At 40.1% G+C, this 20,683-nt stretch overlaps 2 protein-coding genes across 2 annotated transcripts in view; both read right to left on the reverse strand.

The window, feature by feature from the left end:
- LOC109927512 (tensin-3) overlaps positions 1-6,142 on the reverse strand; it is a 381,339-nt gene extending 375,197 nt beyond the window's left edge. The window contains exon 1 of the mRNA XM_048608151.1: positions 5,474-6,142. Coding sequence (XP_048464108.1) covers positions 5,474-5,653 — 180 coding nt within the window. The 5' untranslated portion in view covers positions 5,654-6,142. The remainder of the gene's footprint in view (positions 1-5,473) is intronic.
- Positions 6,143-17,473: 11,331 nt separating this feature from the next.
- The window catches only part of LOC109932581 (polycystic kidney disease protein 1-like 1), a 161,792-nt gene continuing 158,582 nt past the window's right edge, over positions 17,474-20,683 (reverse strand). The window contains exon 50 of the mRNA XM_048608159.1: positions 17,474-19,531. Within this exon, the coding sequence (XP_048464116.1) occupies positions 18,754-19,531 (778 nt within the window). The 3' untranslated portion in view covers positions 17,474-18,753. The remainder of the gene's footprint in view (positions 19,532-20,683) is intronic.

A 20,683-nucleotide genomic window follows, 5' to 3' on the forward strand; every position in this document is an offset into this window, starting at 1 on the left:
ACCGATAGCAAAGATAGGAGCCCATGGAATATCAGGAAATTTGGTAAATTTGATACAGAACTGGCAGGAAGCACAGGGTGAAGGTTGAGGGGTTTTTTTTTGAGTGAAAGCTTGTGTCTAATGGGGCTCTCCAAAGGAATCAGTGTTGGGGCCCTTGCTGTTTGTGGTGTACATAAATGATTTAAATTTGAAGGTATGAGTGTTTATCAGTAAGTTGGTGGATGGTACAATAATTGGTGGGATGGTAAACAGTGAAGAGAATAGCCTTAGATTACAGGATGTTATAGATAGGCTGGTCAGACGGGCTGATCAATTCAGATAAGTGTGAGTTGATGCACTTGGGCAGGATAAACAAGACAAGGGAATACATGATGAATGGTAGGACACTGGCAATGTCAGGGGGTGTGCAGATCCACCAGTCCCCAAGGTAGCAGGCCAGGTAGATAAAGTAGTTAAGGCAGCATTTGGGAAACTTGCCTTTTGTTGGCTGAAGCATGGAGTTTAAGTACAAGGAGGTGATGCTGGCTCTTTATAAAACATCAGTTAGGCCACAGAACATTGTGTGCAGTTCTGGAATGCACATTACAGGAGGGATGTGATTACACTGTTGAGGGTGCATAAGAGATTTACCAGGACATTGTCTGAGCTTGAGAGTTTTAGTTACGAAGAGAGATTGGATAGACTGGGGTTGTTTTCCTTCAGGCAGAGGAGACTGAGTTGGACATGGTCTAGATGTATAAAATTACCAGCGGAATAGAGAGGGTCGACAGGAAGGAACTGTTCCCTTTGAAGAAGAGATCAATGACCAGAGGCTTAGATTCAAGGCAAGGGTCAGGAGATCTACAGGAACATATGAACAAGTATAGGTCATTCAGCTCCTCAAGCCTGCTCCACCATCTAATAAGATCATGGCTGATCTGGGGCCTAACTTCATACTTGGCCCATTTCCCTTAATACCTTTGCTTATCAAAAATTTCTGTCTCTCAGGTTTAAGATGTACAACTGATCTAGCATCCATTGTCATCTGTGAAAGAGAGTTCCAAACATCTACTACCCTTTGTGTGCAGAAGTGCTTCTTAACAATTCTCCTGAACAGTCTGACCCTAATTCTCAGACTATGCAGCCTAGTTCTAGAATCCCCAAACTATTTCCACTAGCTATCTTTATCTACCTTGACTTTTCCTGCAAATATCCTGAAGACTTCAATCAAATCACCCCTTAACCTTGTAAATTCTGGAGAAAACAGGCCTAATTTGTATAATATCTCCTCCTAATTTAACCCCTGAAGTCCAAGTATCATTCTTGTAAACCTACGGTGTACTTCCTCTAAGGCCAATGTATCCTTCCTAAGGTGTGGTGGCTAGATCTGCTCACAGTACTCCAAATGGGATCTAACAGGGTTTTGTACAGTCACAGCATAACCTCTGCATCCTTAGACTCCAGTCCTCTAGATATCCAGTATCTGATTAGCTTTCTTGATTATTTACTGCACCTTTTTATGACTTTTTCAGGATCTATGCACCAGAAGCTCCCAAGCTGCTGAGTAGATGAGAGAACTTTTCTCCCCCCCCTCATAGGTAAATCACTACTGTAAGGGTGATAGAGGCAGAAAGCCTCATAACATTTAAGAAGCATTTAGATGCCAAGGCATTGAAGGCAATGGGCCAAGTGTTGGAAAATAGGATGAGAATAGTTATGTGGTTGTTCATCCCTGGCGCAGACTTGATGGGCCGAAGGAACTTTTTCTGTGTTGTAGACTCTATGACTCCATCAAGCAATGGCCTGATAACTTCACTTTCCAACTCAAACCTCAGGAACAAAAATCAAATGTACTGACTGAATGTAAATCACTTCGAAAACATAGTCGACATGAGGTATAAAGTGGAAAATCTGTATTAATCACTGATAGAATAAGTGAGGAAATCAAGGGGCATGTGGATAAGGCAGGGAGCTGGAGATGACCTTACTGCATGGTGTTGCAAAAGGCTTGAAGAATCACATGGTCTTTTCCTGTTTCTTATGTTCTCATCCGAATTTAGAATCACACAGCAACGTTACAAAAGATGCATACTTTTCCACGTTACAAACACAAAAACATACAAAATGTTTACTCCAGCACAGTTGATTATAAATATTTTATGTGCTTCCTAAACCTGACGCATTTCTTTAAGATAACAAGGTGCAGAGCTGGATGAACACAGCAGACCAGGCAGCATCACAGCAGCAGGAAAGCTGGACCCAGGCCCGAAACGTCTGCTTTCCTGCTCCTCTGATGCTGCCTGGCCTGCTGTGTTCAGCCAGCTGTACACCTTGTTATCTCAGGCTCCAGCATCAGCAGTTCCTACCATCTCTGAGTGACATTTCTTTAAGACATGGTTTTCAGTCTCCTGGCTTTATTTTGCTATTGTTTGATTGGTATTGCCATTTCCCTCTTTTAAAGCATTCCATAACATTTCCCCAGGAGGCACTGCATTAGTTTATGTTGTTCAATGTTGCCCAAGATATGTTACTGAATAAAGATGTGCAGTCTGAACTGTACAAATATTGCAGTGCAATGTTGTTTATATAGACGTATTACATACAAGAATGAACAAACAAGCATCAAGAGTAAGCCTATTGGCCCTTTGAGCCTGCTCTATCATTCAGTAAGATCACGGCTGATCCAATTTTAACTCAGATCTACATTCCTGCATATCTCCAATAATCCTTCATTCCCTTGGTAATCAGGAATCTATCTACATCTGCCTTAAAAAATTAAGAATTCTGCATCCACTGCCTTTTGAGGAAGAGAAATTCCGAAGAATCTCTCCCCTCAGAGAAAAAAATGATTTTCTCATCTCTTTTTTAAAATGGGTGACCCTTTATATTTAACCTACAACCCCAAGATTGTCCCACAAGAGGAAAAATCCTTTGCACATCCACCTGGTCAAGTCCCCTCAGCATTTTATATGTTTCAATTAAGTCACGTCTGACTCTTTGAAACTCCAGAAGATACAGGACTAGCCTGTCTAGCCTTTCTTCATAAAGGCAATCCGCTCATTTCAGGTATGTCTCTACTAAACCTTCTCCAGATTACTTCCAGTGCATTAGCATCCTTCCATAAGTACAGTGACGAGTATGTACATAGTACTCCAAATGCGGTCTCAACACTGTATAATGTCATATATAACTGAAGCATAACCTCCCTACTCTTGCATTTAATCCCACTCGTAATAAAACATAGCATTGATATTTCTGTGTAAAACTTATCTAATCTGAACTACTCAAGCCCAACTCCAATTTAGACTTTGGCGTAGTGGCCCAAGGTGTGACCAAACAACAATAAACATTAAAAAGGAATAACCTACTGCTGTTCTTAGCAGCAATCTCAGCACAGTGCTTAACACTGCTGCCGCACAGCGCCAGGGACCCGGGTTTGACTTCAACCTCGGCTGACTGTCTGTGTGGAGTTTGCACGTTCTCCCCGTGTCTGCTTGGGTTTCCACCAGATGATCCAGTTTCCTCCACTGTCCAAAGATGTGCAGGTTAGCTGGATTGGCCATGTTAAATTGCCTGTAGCATGCAGGGGTGTGTAAGTTAGGTACATTAGCCACAAGAAATGCAGTGTTACAAGGATAGGGTAGGGGGATGAGTCTGGGTTGAATGCTCTTTGGAGGGTCGGTGTGGGGTTTTTGGGCCAAATGGCCTATTTCCACACTGTGAGGATTCTATTTTTCAGATGTGGCCCAGCTACCAACATACACAGTGCATGAAAAAAAGGCTTCACTTTCTAACAATTAGAACTTGTGGCCTTAACATGGCGTACCTCATTTTAAACAAAATAACATGGTCCTCATGCAAAGAATACAATGTTTTCCTTAAAATTTTGCACATCATTTGATTTATTGAAATACTACAGAAATACACCTAGCTATTACACATAAGATGACTAAATACTCGATATTTCTGCTGACCTAACACCTAGTCCTCACCATGACATTTGAAAGTAGCAGCATCTCCATACATCTGAGTATTACTGAAATGGCAAAAAGCTAGAAGCAATGGAAACCCAAGAATTGTATGAGTCCATGTAAGGAAATCACAAACATGTATTAAGTCATAAAAACCAAAAAGGCTAATAGGATGTTGTTCTTTGTAACAAGAGGGTGAGAGCACAAAGGAAAGAAATTTTGCTACAATGATACATTTTCCTAGTTGGACCACATCTGGAATACTGGGTACAGTCTGGACACCATACCTTACAAAGGATACAGCGACTTTGAAAGGAATGCAGCAAAGATTTGGTTTGCTTGTGTTATGAGGTGCCTGAAAAGAATTGATGGAATAGATAAATCAAGAGAAACTTCCCGTTGGTGGGTAAGTTGAGTTTTAAAATCTGAACCAGATCACTCAGGAGACAAGTGAGGAAAGGTTTCTTCAAAAATGTGCTTGCTCAATGAAATAATAATTTTAAATCTAAGGTTGACGGACATTTCTAGAAAAAGATGTGAAACTAAGACAAGTGGATATACTTAAGATACAGCCTAAACATGGTCTCACTAAATAGGGAAGGAAAGTCCAAGAGTCTGAATGGCCCACTCTTGTTCCTTCAATCCATCAACAATAAAGCTATTATTTTCAGCGTGATGATTTAGAGTACTTCCTGTAAGAAGTGGTCAAGATATTGCATTAAATTGGTCACAGTGGGTGAGACATACTCTGAAAATTAAACATCACATTTGCATTTCCAACATCCATAAACAACACATCAACAGTTTACAAAATGAATTTCCACAGTTCACCACTAGCCAGTTATGCATGCAAGGGTTTTGGAGACACAACCAGTAGCACGACAATAGTCAAGTTACCAACTCTGGACATATTCCTGAAGGTTTTATGTTAATTAATACAATCCATAAGCGTCTTTCCCTCCCTAAGATTTTAATAACATATCAAAAAAAACAAAGAAAACCTTTAAAACGTTAAAACAGTTTCAACTATAATTTTTCTCCTGTGCTGTTGCAGTGGTGTTTTTTTAATTCTGAGAGATACAAAAGCAAATCTAAAGGATTGGAACTGCTAATAGGTTATTTGCTTGTTTTCAAGCTTGATTGCAGCCCTGAGAGTTCTCTAGTAGATAATTATACTTGATCTTTCAAGGAAAGAAAAAGTTTATTTTGTCAAAATTTTTTCTAAACCTTCCAGTTAGTATTTAACCAAATCTTGTGTAGGGCTTAACGTTACAAAGTGCCAACCTCACTTCTGAAAATGTTGATACTGTTCTCCATCACATGACAGGTGAAGTGTGTTACAGTGCTGAACCAGGAATTTATGGTCACCAGATGGGGATGGAGTATTTAACTGCAAAAATTATAACGATTTAAAGAGACAGGACGGTCGTGCAGAAAACTTCTTCAGACCCGCGTAGAAACAATGTGTAAACTGTATGGGAGGAGAAGGCACTCTCTTACTGACTGAAATTAAGAAAACTCACCACAAAGATAGGAAGTTGGTCTCCTGGATGCTTCGGAACGGTTTCCCCCTGGCTGCCAGTTAAATGAAGCTGGTGAAAGAGCTTGGAATGAAAGTGCATTTCCTCAAAATTGCAGAAAACCACCAGACAAGCGGGACAAGCAAAGCGCCTGCTCCAAGGGCGCCCTGCAGCCTCCTCCATGATTGAAGAACTTGTACAGATTCTTCCCCCGAAGTTAATCGGCGTTTACAGCAAGGGAACTCACTCCAGCGCCAAACTGATGCCACAAGGCAGGCATTCGTCAGCTCAGTTTAGAGTCACTGCCCAGCGAGTTGTGTGCAGCTTTACCTGGAGTTTACCCTGCTGTTTGTGGGCTGTGTTGTTTGGCAAATCCCTGGGCTGCGGGAATCGCCACAAACTGCGGGCAAACAGGAAACCAAAAAGGAAGGGGGAGGGGGCTTCGGCTGCAGCCTCAGGGAAGGGCTTCTCTCTCTCTCTCTTCGTCTTTCTTGCTCAATGAAACATTGTTTGGCGGGTGACAGGTGCAAACAGGGGTAAAAGTGAAGCCTTTGCCCCTGAAGGGGATGGTAGGGGATACTGAGCGAAGAGTTCACCCTGAGACTGTGTGTTGCCGAGAGCTACAAGGGCTGTTATTGTGTGGCTCCCAGTGTAAGTTCAGCTGTGCCATAGCCCCGGAGCGCTCAGCGCATCCTGTGTTATCAGAGAGTCATCAGCCAGCGTTAACTAGCGCCTACTCCCCGTCCCTTATCACTTTTACGCCTGGCACGTTAAAGTCATAAAATAGGAAAATAACTGAATGCAGACCTACAGACTTGTCGATCATAATCGATTGCACTCTGACAATTTAACAGGTTTTTCGACAAAATGTCTTATTCCTGTCAGTTATCAGACACGAGTCAATTATCAGTATACTTGTAAAACATCGTGTGTGTGTGTTTGTTTAAATATTCCAGCACCTCTTAGCATTGTGCAAATCCCAGGTTTCCGCGCTTTGATTTCCAGGTCTTCCTTCCTTCCTTATCCTTGCACGGTCTCGCCCTTCGTATTTATCAACGTTCCCTGGCTCCAGAGACTTGCCCAGTGCTTCACCAACAAGACTGACACTTCTATCATTGAACGCTTGCTCTCAGAACACTTTCCCTCAAAATAAAATCCCTTTAACCTGCAAGACTTCAGTTCCCCACTGGCTTCTAAAATAATTACAGTTGCTGCCTGTGTACGAGGAGTTATGGTGCAAATTCTTAAAACTGATACATACGCATATACAAAACGGTACAAAAGTGACTAATTGTGTACTCCAATTTAATGGGTTATTTACTAAGTGTTAGCTACTGTATCTCGATCCCTGGAGTATCTCGATCTCTGCAGTTTGTAATGAATAGAAAAGTCCGAGAAGATAGGTTTATATACTTGGGGTCTTTCGACTGCATTTTCTGATCTATTTTCTAATCACAAAAACATTTACACAAATAACATTTCTCCAAATCTTACAGGGATTGAAAATGTACAGGAGTGGGGGAGGTTTAAGTTGTTACAACAAAGGGACGAGGGATTGAAGGGTCGCCCTCACTGCCAACTCCTCATTTGATTGTAATGGCGGTGTTGAATTTTTTAAAGGGATGTATTTGCCAATTCAGTATGCTCTTGATTGTATGGATATATATAAAGAATTAGCCATGCAAGTTTACATGAATGTGATAAATAAGGAGGTAAAAATATTTAAAATGTTAAAATACATCCTGACTTCTGATTCTCGTGGAAACACACTAACACTCGAAGTAAACATGCAAAAATACAAATTACAGAAAAGAAGTGAACCTTGATCAAATTTAAGTTCAATAAAAATAATAATGAGTTCACTGGTTGTAATTGGCTGAATTGGATAAAGTCAACAGTCATTGACAGTAAAGGAGACAATAAGGACTACAAATGCTGGAAGTTAGAGTCAATAAATGTGGAGCTGGAAAAGCACAGCAGGTCAGACAGCATCCCAGGAGCAGGAAAGTCAACGTTTCAGGCCAAAACCTTTTGTCAGGACTGTAAGTTTATTATTGGTTGAAAGGAAAAGTAGCTCCTGTTAGTCCCAGAAACAAATGCAGTTTTTTTAAGTATGTCTTCACTTTTTCTGTTTTCACTTTCTCTTCCCTTTTCCTATTGTTTAATAAGGGTTAATGTGAACAACTGTTGAAGACTTTACAACAAGTGATGCTCTCACATTCTAAATAATAAGGTGTTAAATGATGCTGGGCATTAGGGAAAGAGTAGCATGCTGTTGTAAAGGAAACTGACATGATATGGTCTAAGGACAGATAACCTCTGTAGATTCATTATTGTAGCTGCAGTTACTATAACAGTCAATCAAACAGGTGATAATGGAAGGAGGATACATTAATGTAATCTATTTTCAATAAAGTGTCACCTGTTCCATCTATGTGCCTTCTTTCTTGGTTCCCTTCCTCTACATCAACCATGAGGGGTGTTCCTAGCTGGCAGCATTTGAACTGGTGCATAGTTGGGATTTAAATATGGTGCCAGTAACACAAATTCCTTAAGATTCCAGCAGCAGTGAGCACTTCTGTCACTGATGAGTGTGAGATAGCACGGGTATGATGCTGTAGAAGCATGGTCCATATATAATGACACAAGCAATTAATAACTGTGTGAGATAATGTGCTACAATTTACTGAGGCAAACACTCCATTAAAATCCCCAATATTGATAATTAGCTGATTTCCAGTAATATTTAGTCCCAAGTGTATTTTTTTAAAATAAGGATAAATGGCCAAAATATGACTGTGGCTGCCAGGAGACAAAGAGATCCTAGAATGTCATACCTGATAGATGCCTCAAAGGGATGGACTTTAAATTAAGAAATGCACCACATATCATAATCTCCTGGCAGTTAGCTCAGACTGACAATATGATGGGAGAAAAGACAGAAGTCTGGGAAAGAGACATATTTTGTGGCTTCTCCATTCAACAGTACACAAGAACACAGGTTAAAAGCCAGTTCAATGTAGCATGTACGAGCTACTGAAAGAAGGTGTGCCAGTGAGCTGAGGTGCTCTCAAATACAAGCCTGGTTCAAAGAAGATGAGAACAGGAGCAAGCCATTCAGTTTGTCAAGCCTGCTCCACCATCCATACCATCCCCATAACCCTTTTGGCCACTGATAATCAAAAAATTATCAACCTCTCAATATACTTTAGGACTCCACTATCTTTTGAGTAAGAAAATCTCTCATCTTCATTTTAAAGGGCATCCCCCTTATTTTTAAATTGTACTCCCAGTTCTAAACTCCCCAGACAAAGGAAACACCTTATCTGCATTTGCTTTGTTTATCCCTTTAAGTATTTTATAGGTTTCTGTGAGATCACCTCTCATTTTTTAATTCTCTGGCGAATACATGCCTAGTTTACCCAATCTCTCTTCACAGGACAGTCCTACCATTCCAGAAACAAGTCTCATCAACTTTTGTTGCATTCCTTCCATGGAAACAATATCTTTTCTGAGATAAGGAGATCAAAACAGTACACAGTACTTAAGATGAGATCTAATTAAGCTGTAAAAATTAAAGGATATACAGGTTAGTATCTCTGGGTCCTTCATGAAGTGTAGACAGAAGAAAGTTGATAGTTAAGAGTTCGACTTCAAAATTCTTGGCTTTGAAGGTTAGTTGAAATTCTTTTGTCCTGATTTCTTTTGACAGTGGCTGGCTGGCAACACTCACAGCTGTCCTATAAAATTGTACTCAAATCCTCTTGCAATAAAGGCTAATATTCCATTAGCCTTCCTAATTGCTTGCTGCACCAACATTAGATTTTCATGACAAACGGATGAGGAAACCCATGTCCCTTAGTACATCTACACTGTCCAACCTCTCAGCATTTAAGAACTACTCTGCACTCTTACTTCCAAAGTGGATCACCTCTCATTTCCTCACATACATTATATTCCATTTGCCACACTCTTGCCCATTCACTAAGCCTGTTTAAATCCTCCTGAAAATGTTTTACACCTATCTCACAACACACATACCTGCTTAGCCTTGTGTTATCTGCAAATTTGGAAACATTACATTCAGTCCCAATCTCCAAATCATGGACATATATTTTGAACAGCTGGGACGCCAGTACTAATCCTTGCAGTAATACTCGGGGATGTAAGCTATCAGGTCGTGGGAATTACCAACTTTCAGCCCCATTAATTTCTCCAGGACAACATTCTTACCAATTTTAATTTCCTTCAATTCCTACCTAGTCACTTGGATCTCTAATTGTAGGAGAATTTGTAGATCTCCCTCAGTGAAAACAGACTCAAAGTCATCATTTAGCTTCATTGCCATTTCTCTGTTCCTTATTATAAATTCTCTTGACCCTGCTTTTAATGGACTCCCATTCATCCTAGCCAAATATTTCTTTAGTACATACTTGTAGAAGCTTTTACAGTTCATTCTATTCTTTCTTGGCCTTGCTTTGCCGTATTCTAAACATGTCCCAATCCCCAGATTTATTATTATTTCTGGCCAATTTATAAGCCTTTTCTTTTAATCTTATACAATCTGTAACTTCTTTTGTCAGCTAAGCTTGACTGCCTTTTTTGTGTTTCTGCACTTTGAAGGAATTTATAGTTGTGGTCAATCATGCAATAGTTCTTTAAAGATGTCTATTTCCTATGTACTATCATACCTTTTGATATGTTTTCCCAATCAAGCTCAGACACCTTGTCTCTCAAGCTTTCATGCTTTCCTTTATTTTGCTAGGGTGCTGTGAATTTCACAGTCAAAAAACTGCCCATTAGTCACCCCTGCATTGAAAGTCTCTCGCACTTTCAGTGTTAGAAGTCAGGTACTCAGCAAGCCAGTCAAATGAGCAAAAGCAGGAAGGATTCTTTTGCTGTCAACACTACTAGCCAGCCACTGTCAAAAGAAATCAGGACAAAAGAATTTCAACTAACCTTCAAAGGCAAGAAGTTTCAAATCAACCTCTTAACTATCAATTTTCTCCTATCACCTCTTTAGAAAGGACCCAGAGAGACGTACCTGTATATCTTTTAACTCTTATCTATTTAATTCACTTTTCACTCCTAATCTGTATATGTGTATTTTGTTATTATTTATTTTCCGGCTGAGTAACCAATAAACTCCAAAGCAGAATCATACTAAACTCAAAGTGTTCACTTTCTTTCTCTGTCCACAGGTCTGCTGTCAGGTCTGCTGAGTTTCTCAAGCAATTTGTTTTTATTTAAGAAGAAAAATGAACCGGTTTCCAGAGTGTTGCAGAGGGTAAGATGTAGAAAGCACAAATCATGAAAATGCAGCAGTATTCCTTACTTTGGCTACCGCTGTTGATCTGATCCATTAAAGGTTCTGCCAGTTGGTTAGCAAATGAGTTCAACTGTATAAACAGAAAATAAGGAAAGGACTTTGGGGCAGATTTCTGGTCCCAAAGCAGGTAGCACAAAAGAACATAGAACAGTACAGCACAGTACAAGCCCTTTGGCCCACATGTTGTGCCGACCTATTATCCTACTACCCTACATACCCTACATTATACTACCATCAATGTGCCTATCCAAGAGTTGCTTAAATGTCTCTAATGTATTTGACTCCACTACCACTGCCGGCAGTGATTCCATGCGCCTACCTCTGACATCTCCCCCATACCTTCCTCCGATTACTTTAAAATTATGACCCCTCATAATAGTCATTTCCGCCCTGGGAAAAAGTCTCTGGCTATCCACTCTATCTATGCATCTCATCATCTTGTACACCTCTGTCAAGTTGCCTCTCATCCTTCTTCGCTCCAATGAAAAAAGCCCTAGCTCCCTCAGCCTTTCCTCATAAGACCCGCCCTCCAGTCCAGGCAGCATGCTGGTAAATCTCCTCTGCACCTTCTCTAAAGCTTCCACATCCTTTCTTTAATGAGGCAACCAGAACTGAACACAATATTCCAAGTGTGGTCTAACCAGGGTTTTATAGAGCTGTAGCATAACTTTGCGGCTCTTAAACTCAATTCCCCTGCCAACGAAAGCCAACACACCATGCACCTTCTTAACAACCCTATCAACTTGGGTAACAACTTTGAGGGATCTATGGACGTGGACCCCAAGATCCCCCTGTTCCTCCACACTGCCAAGAATCAGTTTGGCTACTTGCCACCAGTAAAAGTGCCTGAATGGCATGATTTTCACTCAAGAGGTGGGAAGGTGTGGAGTGGAATACAATACAAATCAGAGATGGCCACATGGGCTGGTGAATGCAGAGGCAGGCTGTTTAAAAGGCCCATTTCAATTCTCTGGGACTTAAAAAAAACAAACATTTATATTCATACCTCCTTTAATAACCTCTTTGAGCTGTCAATCAGACCGTGAATTCACAATCTTTTTCTGCACCTACCCACTAAGTGCAATAATGATAGGTTGCAGAGTGCAGTCAAGCATTAATGATATAATTGTACTTTGGGCTGTGTCAACAAACATCTAATCAAACTGATTTAGATGTAGGCAGTTCAATTTTTAATTTTTAAAGGGCTGGCCATTTAAATAACTTAACTAAGGTTGAACTTTTTTCAACACTTGCAAATACAGGTAGGCAGGTTTTTTTCTAAATTCTCAAGGAGTTGACCATTTTAATAGCTTGATAATTCTACAGATCTTATCCTCTCTTCAACAGCAATTACAACCACTCCAAATATTTACAACTCCACGACCCCAGGATCAGGTCATTGCTCCGTGAAAATGTGAACTCAGCATTGAGTTGTCATGGGCCTTCAACAAAAATAGGATCTATGAAAAATGGGATCAGTATGTCTGGATCCAAGTACTGCCTGCCATTTTAAAATGTTCCTGTAGCCTTCAAAATTCTGAAAATCCACATCTCTGTTCCAATTTGGAATATAGGAAATATCAGAACAAGAAACTGATGGAAAGAGTTAACCTGATGCATTGTAAGAAGGAAAGAAATGGAAAGCCTCTTAGTGATTTCTAATAATTGACTACTCCATGTGGACAACACAAAGTCCAGAAATTCTTCACAATTTCACCTGAACACAAAAGAATATGGTCTTGAAATTTTGCAAAGCTTTCTAGTAAAAGGTCACCTTTTCTGGTTGCTAAGTTCATCATTCAACATTTTAATGAAAACGTTAGTCTGACCAAATTAATCTGTTCATACCTCCTTTCAAAAACAGACAGATGAATTTGATAGAAGCTAAGCTCTCTTGTTATACCTTAAAGACAGATATCCAAGCTTATACATTTGCATTTTAAAGCCACACCTTTCAGGATGTGATCATTAAGTTGCACATATGAAGAAGAAATTCCAGTACAATGCAGGAAAAAAAGTATCAATTTGGATCCATAACATTATAAAGTCCCTAACCAGCGAAAATTGCAAATCTATGAGTTTAATTCTGGAGTTCCTGAAATTGTCAATAAATTGCCAAAGGAAGCCAGAACAGACCATGAAACTGTCTTGAACTGCAACTTGCATTCATATTGCAAAATTAATGTACACACAGTTCCCAGGTTGGAAATGGGTTTCATTTTGGGATCCTTTCACAAGTTGATTTGGAGTGGCACGGTGGCTCAGCGGTTAGCACTGCTGCCTCACAGCATCAGGGACCCGGTCTGAATCCAGCCTTAGGTGACTATCTGTGTGGAGTTTGCACATTGTCCCCGTGTCTGTCTGGGTTTACTCCAGGTGGTCTGGTTTTCTCCCACAGTCCAAAAGTGTGGTTAGGTGGATTGGCCATGATAAATTGCTCTGTAGTATCCAGGGACGTGCAGGCTAGGTGGGTTAGCCATGGGAAATGCAGGGTTACAGGAATGGGGTGGATCTGGGTGAGATGCTGTTCAGCGGGTCGGTACAAACTCTTTCTGCACTGTAGGGATTCTACGAATTACACACAAGTCAGAACTGCAGGACAATGGAATAGCTGTTTGTAAGTATGAGAAATGTTCATATGCTGGGTCTTTAAAATTACAACCACACAAGATCGCGTTTGTATATGAGTGTTCGAAAGTTGGACATTCGTAAATTGGGAATCGCTGTAATTATTCATCTCAAAGGAGATTCATAGCAGTGTGGTAAAACAAAATAGGAGACCATGACACATAAGGAGATTATAGGTCAGATGCCCAAAACTTAGTCAAAGAAATAGATTTTAAGCAGCATGGACTTAAAGGAAGAGAGTGACAATGAGAGGTGAAGAAGTAACGGGAAAATATTCCCGAGTACAGGACTCAGGCAACTGAAGCCACAGCCATCAATGGGGAGCAATCAATATTGAGAATGCTCAAGAACAATGAAGAGAGGTTGGATAAGCTCATGTTGTTTCCTTCAGAGCAGAAAAGGTTGAGGGGGATCCTGACTGAGGAGTATATCATTATGAAGGTCATGGACAGGTTGAATGGAAAGTAGCCATACCCCTTAGTCGAATGGTCACGAACAAGAAGGCACACTTTTAAAGTCAAAAGGCAGGAGGTTTAGAGGGGATTTGGGAGAAGTTTTTTTCAATTTATTCATTTTTTGGGATGTGGGCGTCGCTGGCTGGCCGGCATTTATTGACTGTCCCTAACGAACGTGTTGTTGGCCAGGCCTGCATATATTGCCCGTCCCTAATTGTTAAGAGTCAACCACATTGTCATGGGTCTGGTGTTACATCTAGGCCAGACCAGGTAAGGATGGCAGTTTCTTTCCCTAAGGGACATTAGTGAGCCCGATGAGTTTTACCTGACAATCAACAATGGTTCCATGGTCATCATTAGACTCTTAATTCCAGATTTTTATTGAATTCAAATTCTACCATCTGCCACAGCAGGATTTGAACCTGGGTCTCTGGATTAACAGTCCAGCGATAGTACTACTAGGCCATTGCCTCCCAGAAGGTGGTGAAGATCTGGAATACACCACCTGGGAGGTTAGTAGACGCAGGTAGCCTTGCAAATTTAAAAAGTACTTGGATGAACACTCCAGTGTCATAATATTCAAAACTATGGGCCTGGTCCAGGAAAATGGGAATGGAAAAGGTTGTAGTGTATTTTTGGTAGTACAGACTCGATGGAATGAAGGGCCTCTTCTGTACTGTATGATTCTAGGCCAGAAGTAGAGAAGCATAGATATCTGAGAGTTGTGGTGTTGAAGGAGATTATGGAAATAGGAAGGCTCAAGGCCAGGGAAGGACTTGCGTACAGGATGAGAATTTTAAAATTGAAACATACCTTGACAGGGAGTCAATGAAGGCCAGTGGCTACATGGGTAACAGGTAGAGACCAGGACAGAGGGCAGTGGTCATATCCGATCCCAATAACTGGGGGGGACCAGCCTCTAGTTCATCTGCTGTGCTCGTATGGCAAGACACTACGCTTGAATCGGAGGTAGTGGCCTGGGCTAGGAGCACCGCAGAACACTGCAATTTCTGTCCCTGTTCCTGGCAGCAACAACCTACTGTGAATGGAGGCCAGGCAGCAGGTTTGTATGACCTCAAGTTTATGGTAGGTAGAATATGGGAGACCTGCTTGAAGTAAATTGCAATAATCAAGTCTGGAAGTAACAAAAGCGTGAATGAGCGTTATGAACAGATGAGCAGAAGCAGGGGCAGATGTCATGGAAGTGGAAACAGGCATTCTTAGTGGTGACATGAAAATGAGATTTTCAGGATAAAATATGCTACCTAGATGGTGAACAGACTGGCTTAATCTCAGGCCATCTTATGAAAGTTTAAGTTGGGCATTTAAATGCAGAACTAAAAATCAAGTTTAATTACACATCAGTAAATTATTTTGTTCAAAGGTTACTTTATGTAATTGTTTCCAAATGTTTCGAGCTGCAGAAAAATCAAATGTGAAATTAGTCTGCAATCTTCTGCAGCTGGATGCTAGTGGAAATGGTAATGTTGTTCTGCTATTTTCTGCAAAAATATTGCTTTTATTCAGAAATAAGTAAAAATTAACTCTATTAACAAACCTCAACAGAGAGAGACAGTATGGCAGGAACTTTGCAGTAATATTTGAAAGCATCTTTCATTATGTTAAGGACCTCCTTAAATAATTTGCTTTAACCAGATTATGCTATACAATCTTCTAACCATCCATGCAAATACTTCTTCATAGGAGTAAAGAGGGGTAAGTACCTTATGAACAAGGTTCACATTTCCCTTATCCATTTTAAATTCAATGAAATGCTTGCTTCTTTTGGTTGGAGCACTTGCTACTGATTCTTCTAGCTACATGGGTAACTGGGATTTTGAGAAGTATTCAAACCTGTCAAAGGAAACTTGGATCAGAACCAGCGCAACTGTATTTGGTATAAACTGTTTCATCAGGTTGAAGTATGGAAGATTGAAATCATGTGCAAGAGATTTCCTAACAGATCAGAAAAGTTGGTTAAAAAATTATTAAAGTGTTTTCTAGTTTAGACAGACTTCTGAAAGCCAGCATCCAGTGGAACATCAGCAGAAATGGCAAAAACTGTCTAAGATTCAATAAAGAATGATAACTGCATCATAAAATAAATGTTCTAAGCCTGGGAATCCAATCTATTCAACCATTATAGATACATCATTGTTGTGAACTTCATTAATAAAGTTAAAAGAAGGAACAGGATAATATATACCACAAAGGCAATATGAGGAAACAGTAAATAACTGTAGAAATTAAAAATTGTACTTATCCATTTCTCTCAGTCCAGAAATAATGGCCTATATATTTATGCACTTTATAACACTTGTCTAATTTGCTCCCTATTTCCTTTCCATTCTTGAAAGCCGTAAGTTTCACTGGGATATAATTTCATGAATACTAACCTTTAAGAAAAACATGCAAGCTCTTGTTTTGTCCTTATCAAAAACCCAGGCACGGATGTATTCTTCTATATAGTCAGTCAATCTTTAAGCAGCACTATCTTACAAGATTGAAATAGGCTCTCTTATTATCAGTGCTAAGGAGTGCAATCAATCTACAGTACCTCTATTTCCTGTTATGAAACAATAACACTAACAGTATTATCTATAATCTAAATGTACCTGACTTTTCTTGCTGTTAATATCTCTGAGTTAGACTAGTCCAGAGTACAATTCGATAGACAGAGACAGCCTATGGGACTTTGCTGAGATGACCATCATCATGTTCGAGGTGAATCAATGACTGGTGTTTCAATGAAGGAGACTACTAATGTCAATACTGGCCTTCACGTGAACAAACATTCATTTTCACAAAGGGTCCAAGCTGGTGAGCAAGAAGAACCCGATCTGTCCCGACAACCATTGCAATTACCATTAACACAGCATGGATCAATGATCAAATGATTTGATCAGAGAAACTTCAATACCTTCCAGTTGTGGAAATGTTTTTTTTGGGGAGGGGTTTTCCTGCAACGAATGCCAAAAGAAAAACAAAATCCTATAAACTGGATTACATTGCAGCAGCTTGAAAACAACGGATGACATGAAAACTCTGAACCAATTAACTCTGTATTCTTGCATATTTGCCTCCTGGCAGTATGTGAAGTGAAAGATCTATCACTGCGAGAGATATCAATGAATTACAATGTTATTTTATTTTTGCCTGTAGTAATGACCTTGTAACATTACGAAATGTAAAAACCACAAGCACATCCTGTTGATGTTACAATTAGTTCCACTGAATATCAGTGGAAACGTTCAATAAGCCCCAAAATGCTGCATCAATGTACTGGTGTAAGAACGATTGTGTGCTTCTTTTGAATCCAAAAGTAGATACTGTCATTGTCATACTGAAATGTAAAGCTAACAAAGTATTTCGATTGTTCCTCAATCCATATACGCTACTAAGTTTTATGTCCATCTTTGGTTAAACAGCCAATTACATCCAAAATAAATAATCAACAAAGGGGAGGACCATTAAAACCGTCAAATTTTGCAATGTATTACTCCTTACTCAAATGTTGGTGAGAATTTCTATTTTCCATCTAATTACACAATAACTATTTCTACATTGGATATCTATGCAGATGCATGTAAATTACTTAGAGATTAATATCACTTTTATCAATTAAGACCACATAACAATGTAAACTTTGAAAGAATTAAAATATTTAAAATAAGTTGAACAATTCTAATTAGTTGCTATTAATGGCCTATACGTTTATTTCTAATGCTGGAGTGGAATTTATTTAGATTTCCAATAACAGACAAAACAATCAGATCTCCAATGGCATTGTTTGCTATTTTGAAGTCCACAGTGAAGCACCTTGGGATGTTTCACTATGATAAAGTGGTTTCAGAAATATAACTCACTGCACGTGTTGATGTACAACAATTCAAAAAAACCTGCATTTTACTGCAAATTTTATGGGAAAAATTAGAGGCATTTTTGGCCAGAATGTTTATTCTTCTACATTAATTTAAGAAACCAATTACTTTGAAGTTCACAACACAAACGGCAATATGCAAAAATGTTCAACAATGCATATGGGAGATAAGTTCTATTTAACATATGTAGAAATACCAGAGTGTGGGAACCTGCAGCAGTGGTTTCAGAGTTGGCAGCATTTCAATGGGAAGACAAATATTACTAGTCATGGAGCATTAATAAGTAAAGTCCAGACAAGCATGATTAGGGTTTTGAGAGTGGGCCCCCTGCATGGCATTGTATTAGTGAATTTAAACAATGAGAAAGTAGATGTGCTGATATGGAGGTATGGATGTTTGGGGACAGGAGAGAGCAAGGACTGTAATTAGGAGTAAACAGAAAAATATTTAGAGGTGATGGAGGAGGTAAATTATGGATGACCTGTGCAGGTAAACAGCATGCAAGAGCAGAAAGATGAGGAAAGCACAGGTATTCAGTTTGAGCAAATGAGAACATGGGGAACAAAGTACTAAATAGTCATTATATAGAGGAATTGTAACTCTTACTGGAAGCAGTCCAAAACACAAAATGGTATTATTGGTAGAGAACAATACATGTGGTACCTGGACATGAAATAAACTGGATTCTCAATTTTCAAATAATATTTTGTAGTTTGAATTACATCACACAACGTTTTGACTTCAAGGACCGTGAAAACATTTCCATGTGAAGATTAATTTTAAGCTCTCTCAAAACAATTGCTAACATTTTCCAAGAGTGCTCATTTATCCAATATACTTAATATTCCTCATAAGGTGATGCCAATCTGTTTTCCATGTGTGACTAAAACAAGAGGCACATGCTTGAAAGTGGAATTTTTTTGAGAAGTCAAGAGGGATAAGGAATACCATAAGGAATGAAGGCTCTCCATTTTATTAGGAAGCATTCTGTTACCAGCATTGTTTGATGGATCCTGGAAGGTCTGGAACATCCTCATTTTCACTCTGTTCACTGTCACCACGTGAAGATAGAACTGAACTTCCAAGTTTTTCTGTTGATTTAACAGGTTTGTTTTGACTCCCCATCTGCTCCTCTCGCACTTTATCCTGGTGCATTTTGGCCGGAGAATGTTGTCTGGAGCTCGATTTTATAACGGGGCTTCCAAAGCATTGGGTCGAAGGATCAAAACCGAGTTGCTCAGAAATGTTAAGTGTTTCAACTGCTAATTCCTTGGAGTTATCAAGGATCTGAATCACTGTGGTGTGGGACCGTTTAAGCTGCTTGCGGTTCTTACCTAATGTGCTAGCTGAGGAGCAGCGTTGCTGACTAGTTACTCTACTCTCAAGCATGCGTGTCTGTGCTGCCTGCTTCTCAGGGCATTTAATTCCACAAAGCACATGGGGCAATGTGACTCCTAATTTTGCAAGATTGTAATGTTCAGCACTCAATGTGTCTTGTGACTGTGCAGAATCATTGCGGGTGGAAGTACTGCAAGACTCTGAAACAGAATTGCAAATTCTTTCATGTGGGTTTGAAGTACTATAAGGCACAATTTTTATAACATTGCCATCAGGGAATGAAAAATTATTCAGTGCAGTGGAAAGATCAGCCTCAACATATTTTGAAGGGTCCTTGGGTTCATGGTCATTTTGAGCGCTCTCTGATGCTTTATACATTTTTTCTTGGCACAACTTTAGTTGATGGAGGGTGTCCAACTCGAGCTTGGACCTGAAATAAAAAGTAATAAAAAATTACAGTGGCTACAAAAAATGTACTGCCTAAAAAGTACTGACATTGAAATTCGAACACCGCTCTCTAAAAGCGATCCTGCCAAAGTGTGCACACAGAGCACATCAACTGTAGGACAAAGGGGAAGATTGCCACTCAATAGACTTCTTTGTTGTTCATGTTCCTCAAACCAATGGAAATTAGTCTGGCCAGCTTCCTGTGATGGTGGGATTGGCATGGCTGTTGGACAGCATGGATGGCTCAGTGGTTAGCCCTGCTGCCTCAGGCACCCGGGTTCAATTCCACCCTTGGGCGACTGTGTGGAGTTTGCACATTCTCCCCATGTCTGCGTGGGTTTCCGTCTGCTGCTCCAGTTTCCTCCCACAATCCAAAGATGTGCAGGTTAGGTGGATTGGCCATGTTAAATTGCCTGTAGTGTCCAGAGGTGTGTAAATTAGGTGGATTAGCCATGGGAAGTGCAGGGTTACAGGGAAAGGATAGGAGGATGGATCAGGGTGGGATGCTCTTTGGAGGGGTGGTATGGGCTTTTTGGGCTGATGGGCCATTTTCCACACTGTAGAGATTCTATGATTCTACTCTATAATGGGTAACATGGGTAGGGAGGAAAGGACACTGGAGGGGAGTGAGGTATGTTGCCAATCCTCCAACCAATACTGACCATGATATCAATCAGGCATTAAACAAAGGGGACAAATCACTGATTTTTTTTTTGTTTTATCTTGCTTTTCAGTGGCTGAATTTGTCTGTTTGGGTCAGGACTCTGGCATAGGTTTCAATGTAGCTGAGGGCCAATAGGAGGCCTTCCTGTGTGTAGGGAGCTGTAGCCCATTACAGTGAGGGAAGAGGAGGGTGCTTCCATCTTTCAACTAAAAAAGGTGATAGTGGGGAGGAAGAACCTGTCTGAGGGTTATCATCAGAAAGACCATCTTCAGGTAGCTGACTTATTCCTTACAACACAGGGGATCTGCAGGCTGATGGACTTTGGGCCTAGTGGGCCTGTGACATGCTGTCTGTGGGTTGTAGTCCAAGTAGCCCTTACACCTGAAGTCCTACCTCTGAAAGCATGGCTAGAATCTGACAGCAGAAATTTAAGCACCCTCCACCGTCTGTTCTTGACTCCATCTTAGGATG

The sequence above is a fragment of the Rhincodon typus genome, chromosome 2 (genome assembly GCF_021869965.1).
Source record: "Rhincodon typus isolate 14 chromosome 2, sRhiTyp1.1, whole genome shotgun sequence".
NCBI classification, from domain to species: domain Eukaryota; kingdom Metazoa; phylum Chordata; class Chondrichthyes; order Orectolobiformes; family Rhincodontidae; genus Rhincodon; species Rhincodon typus.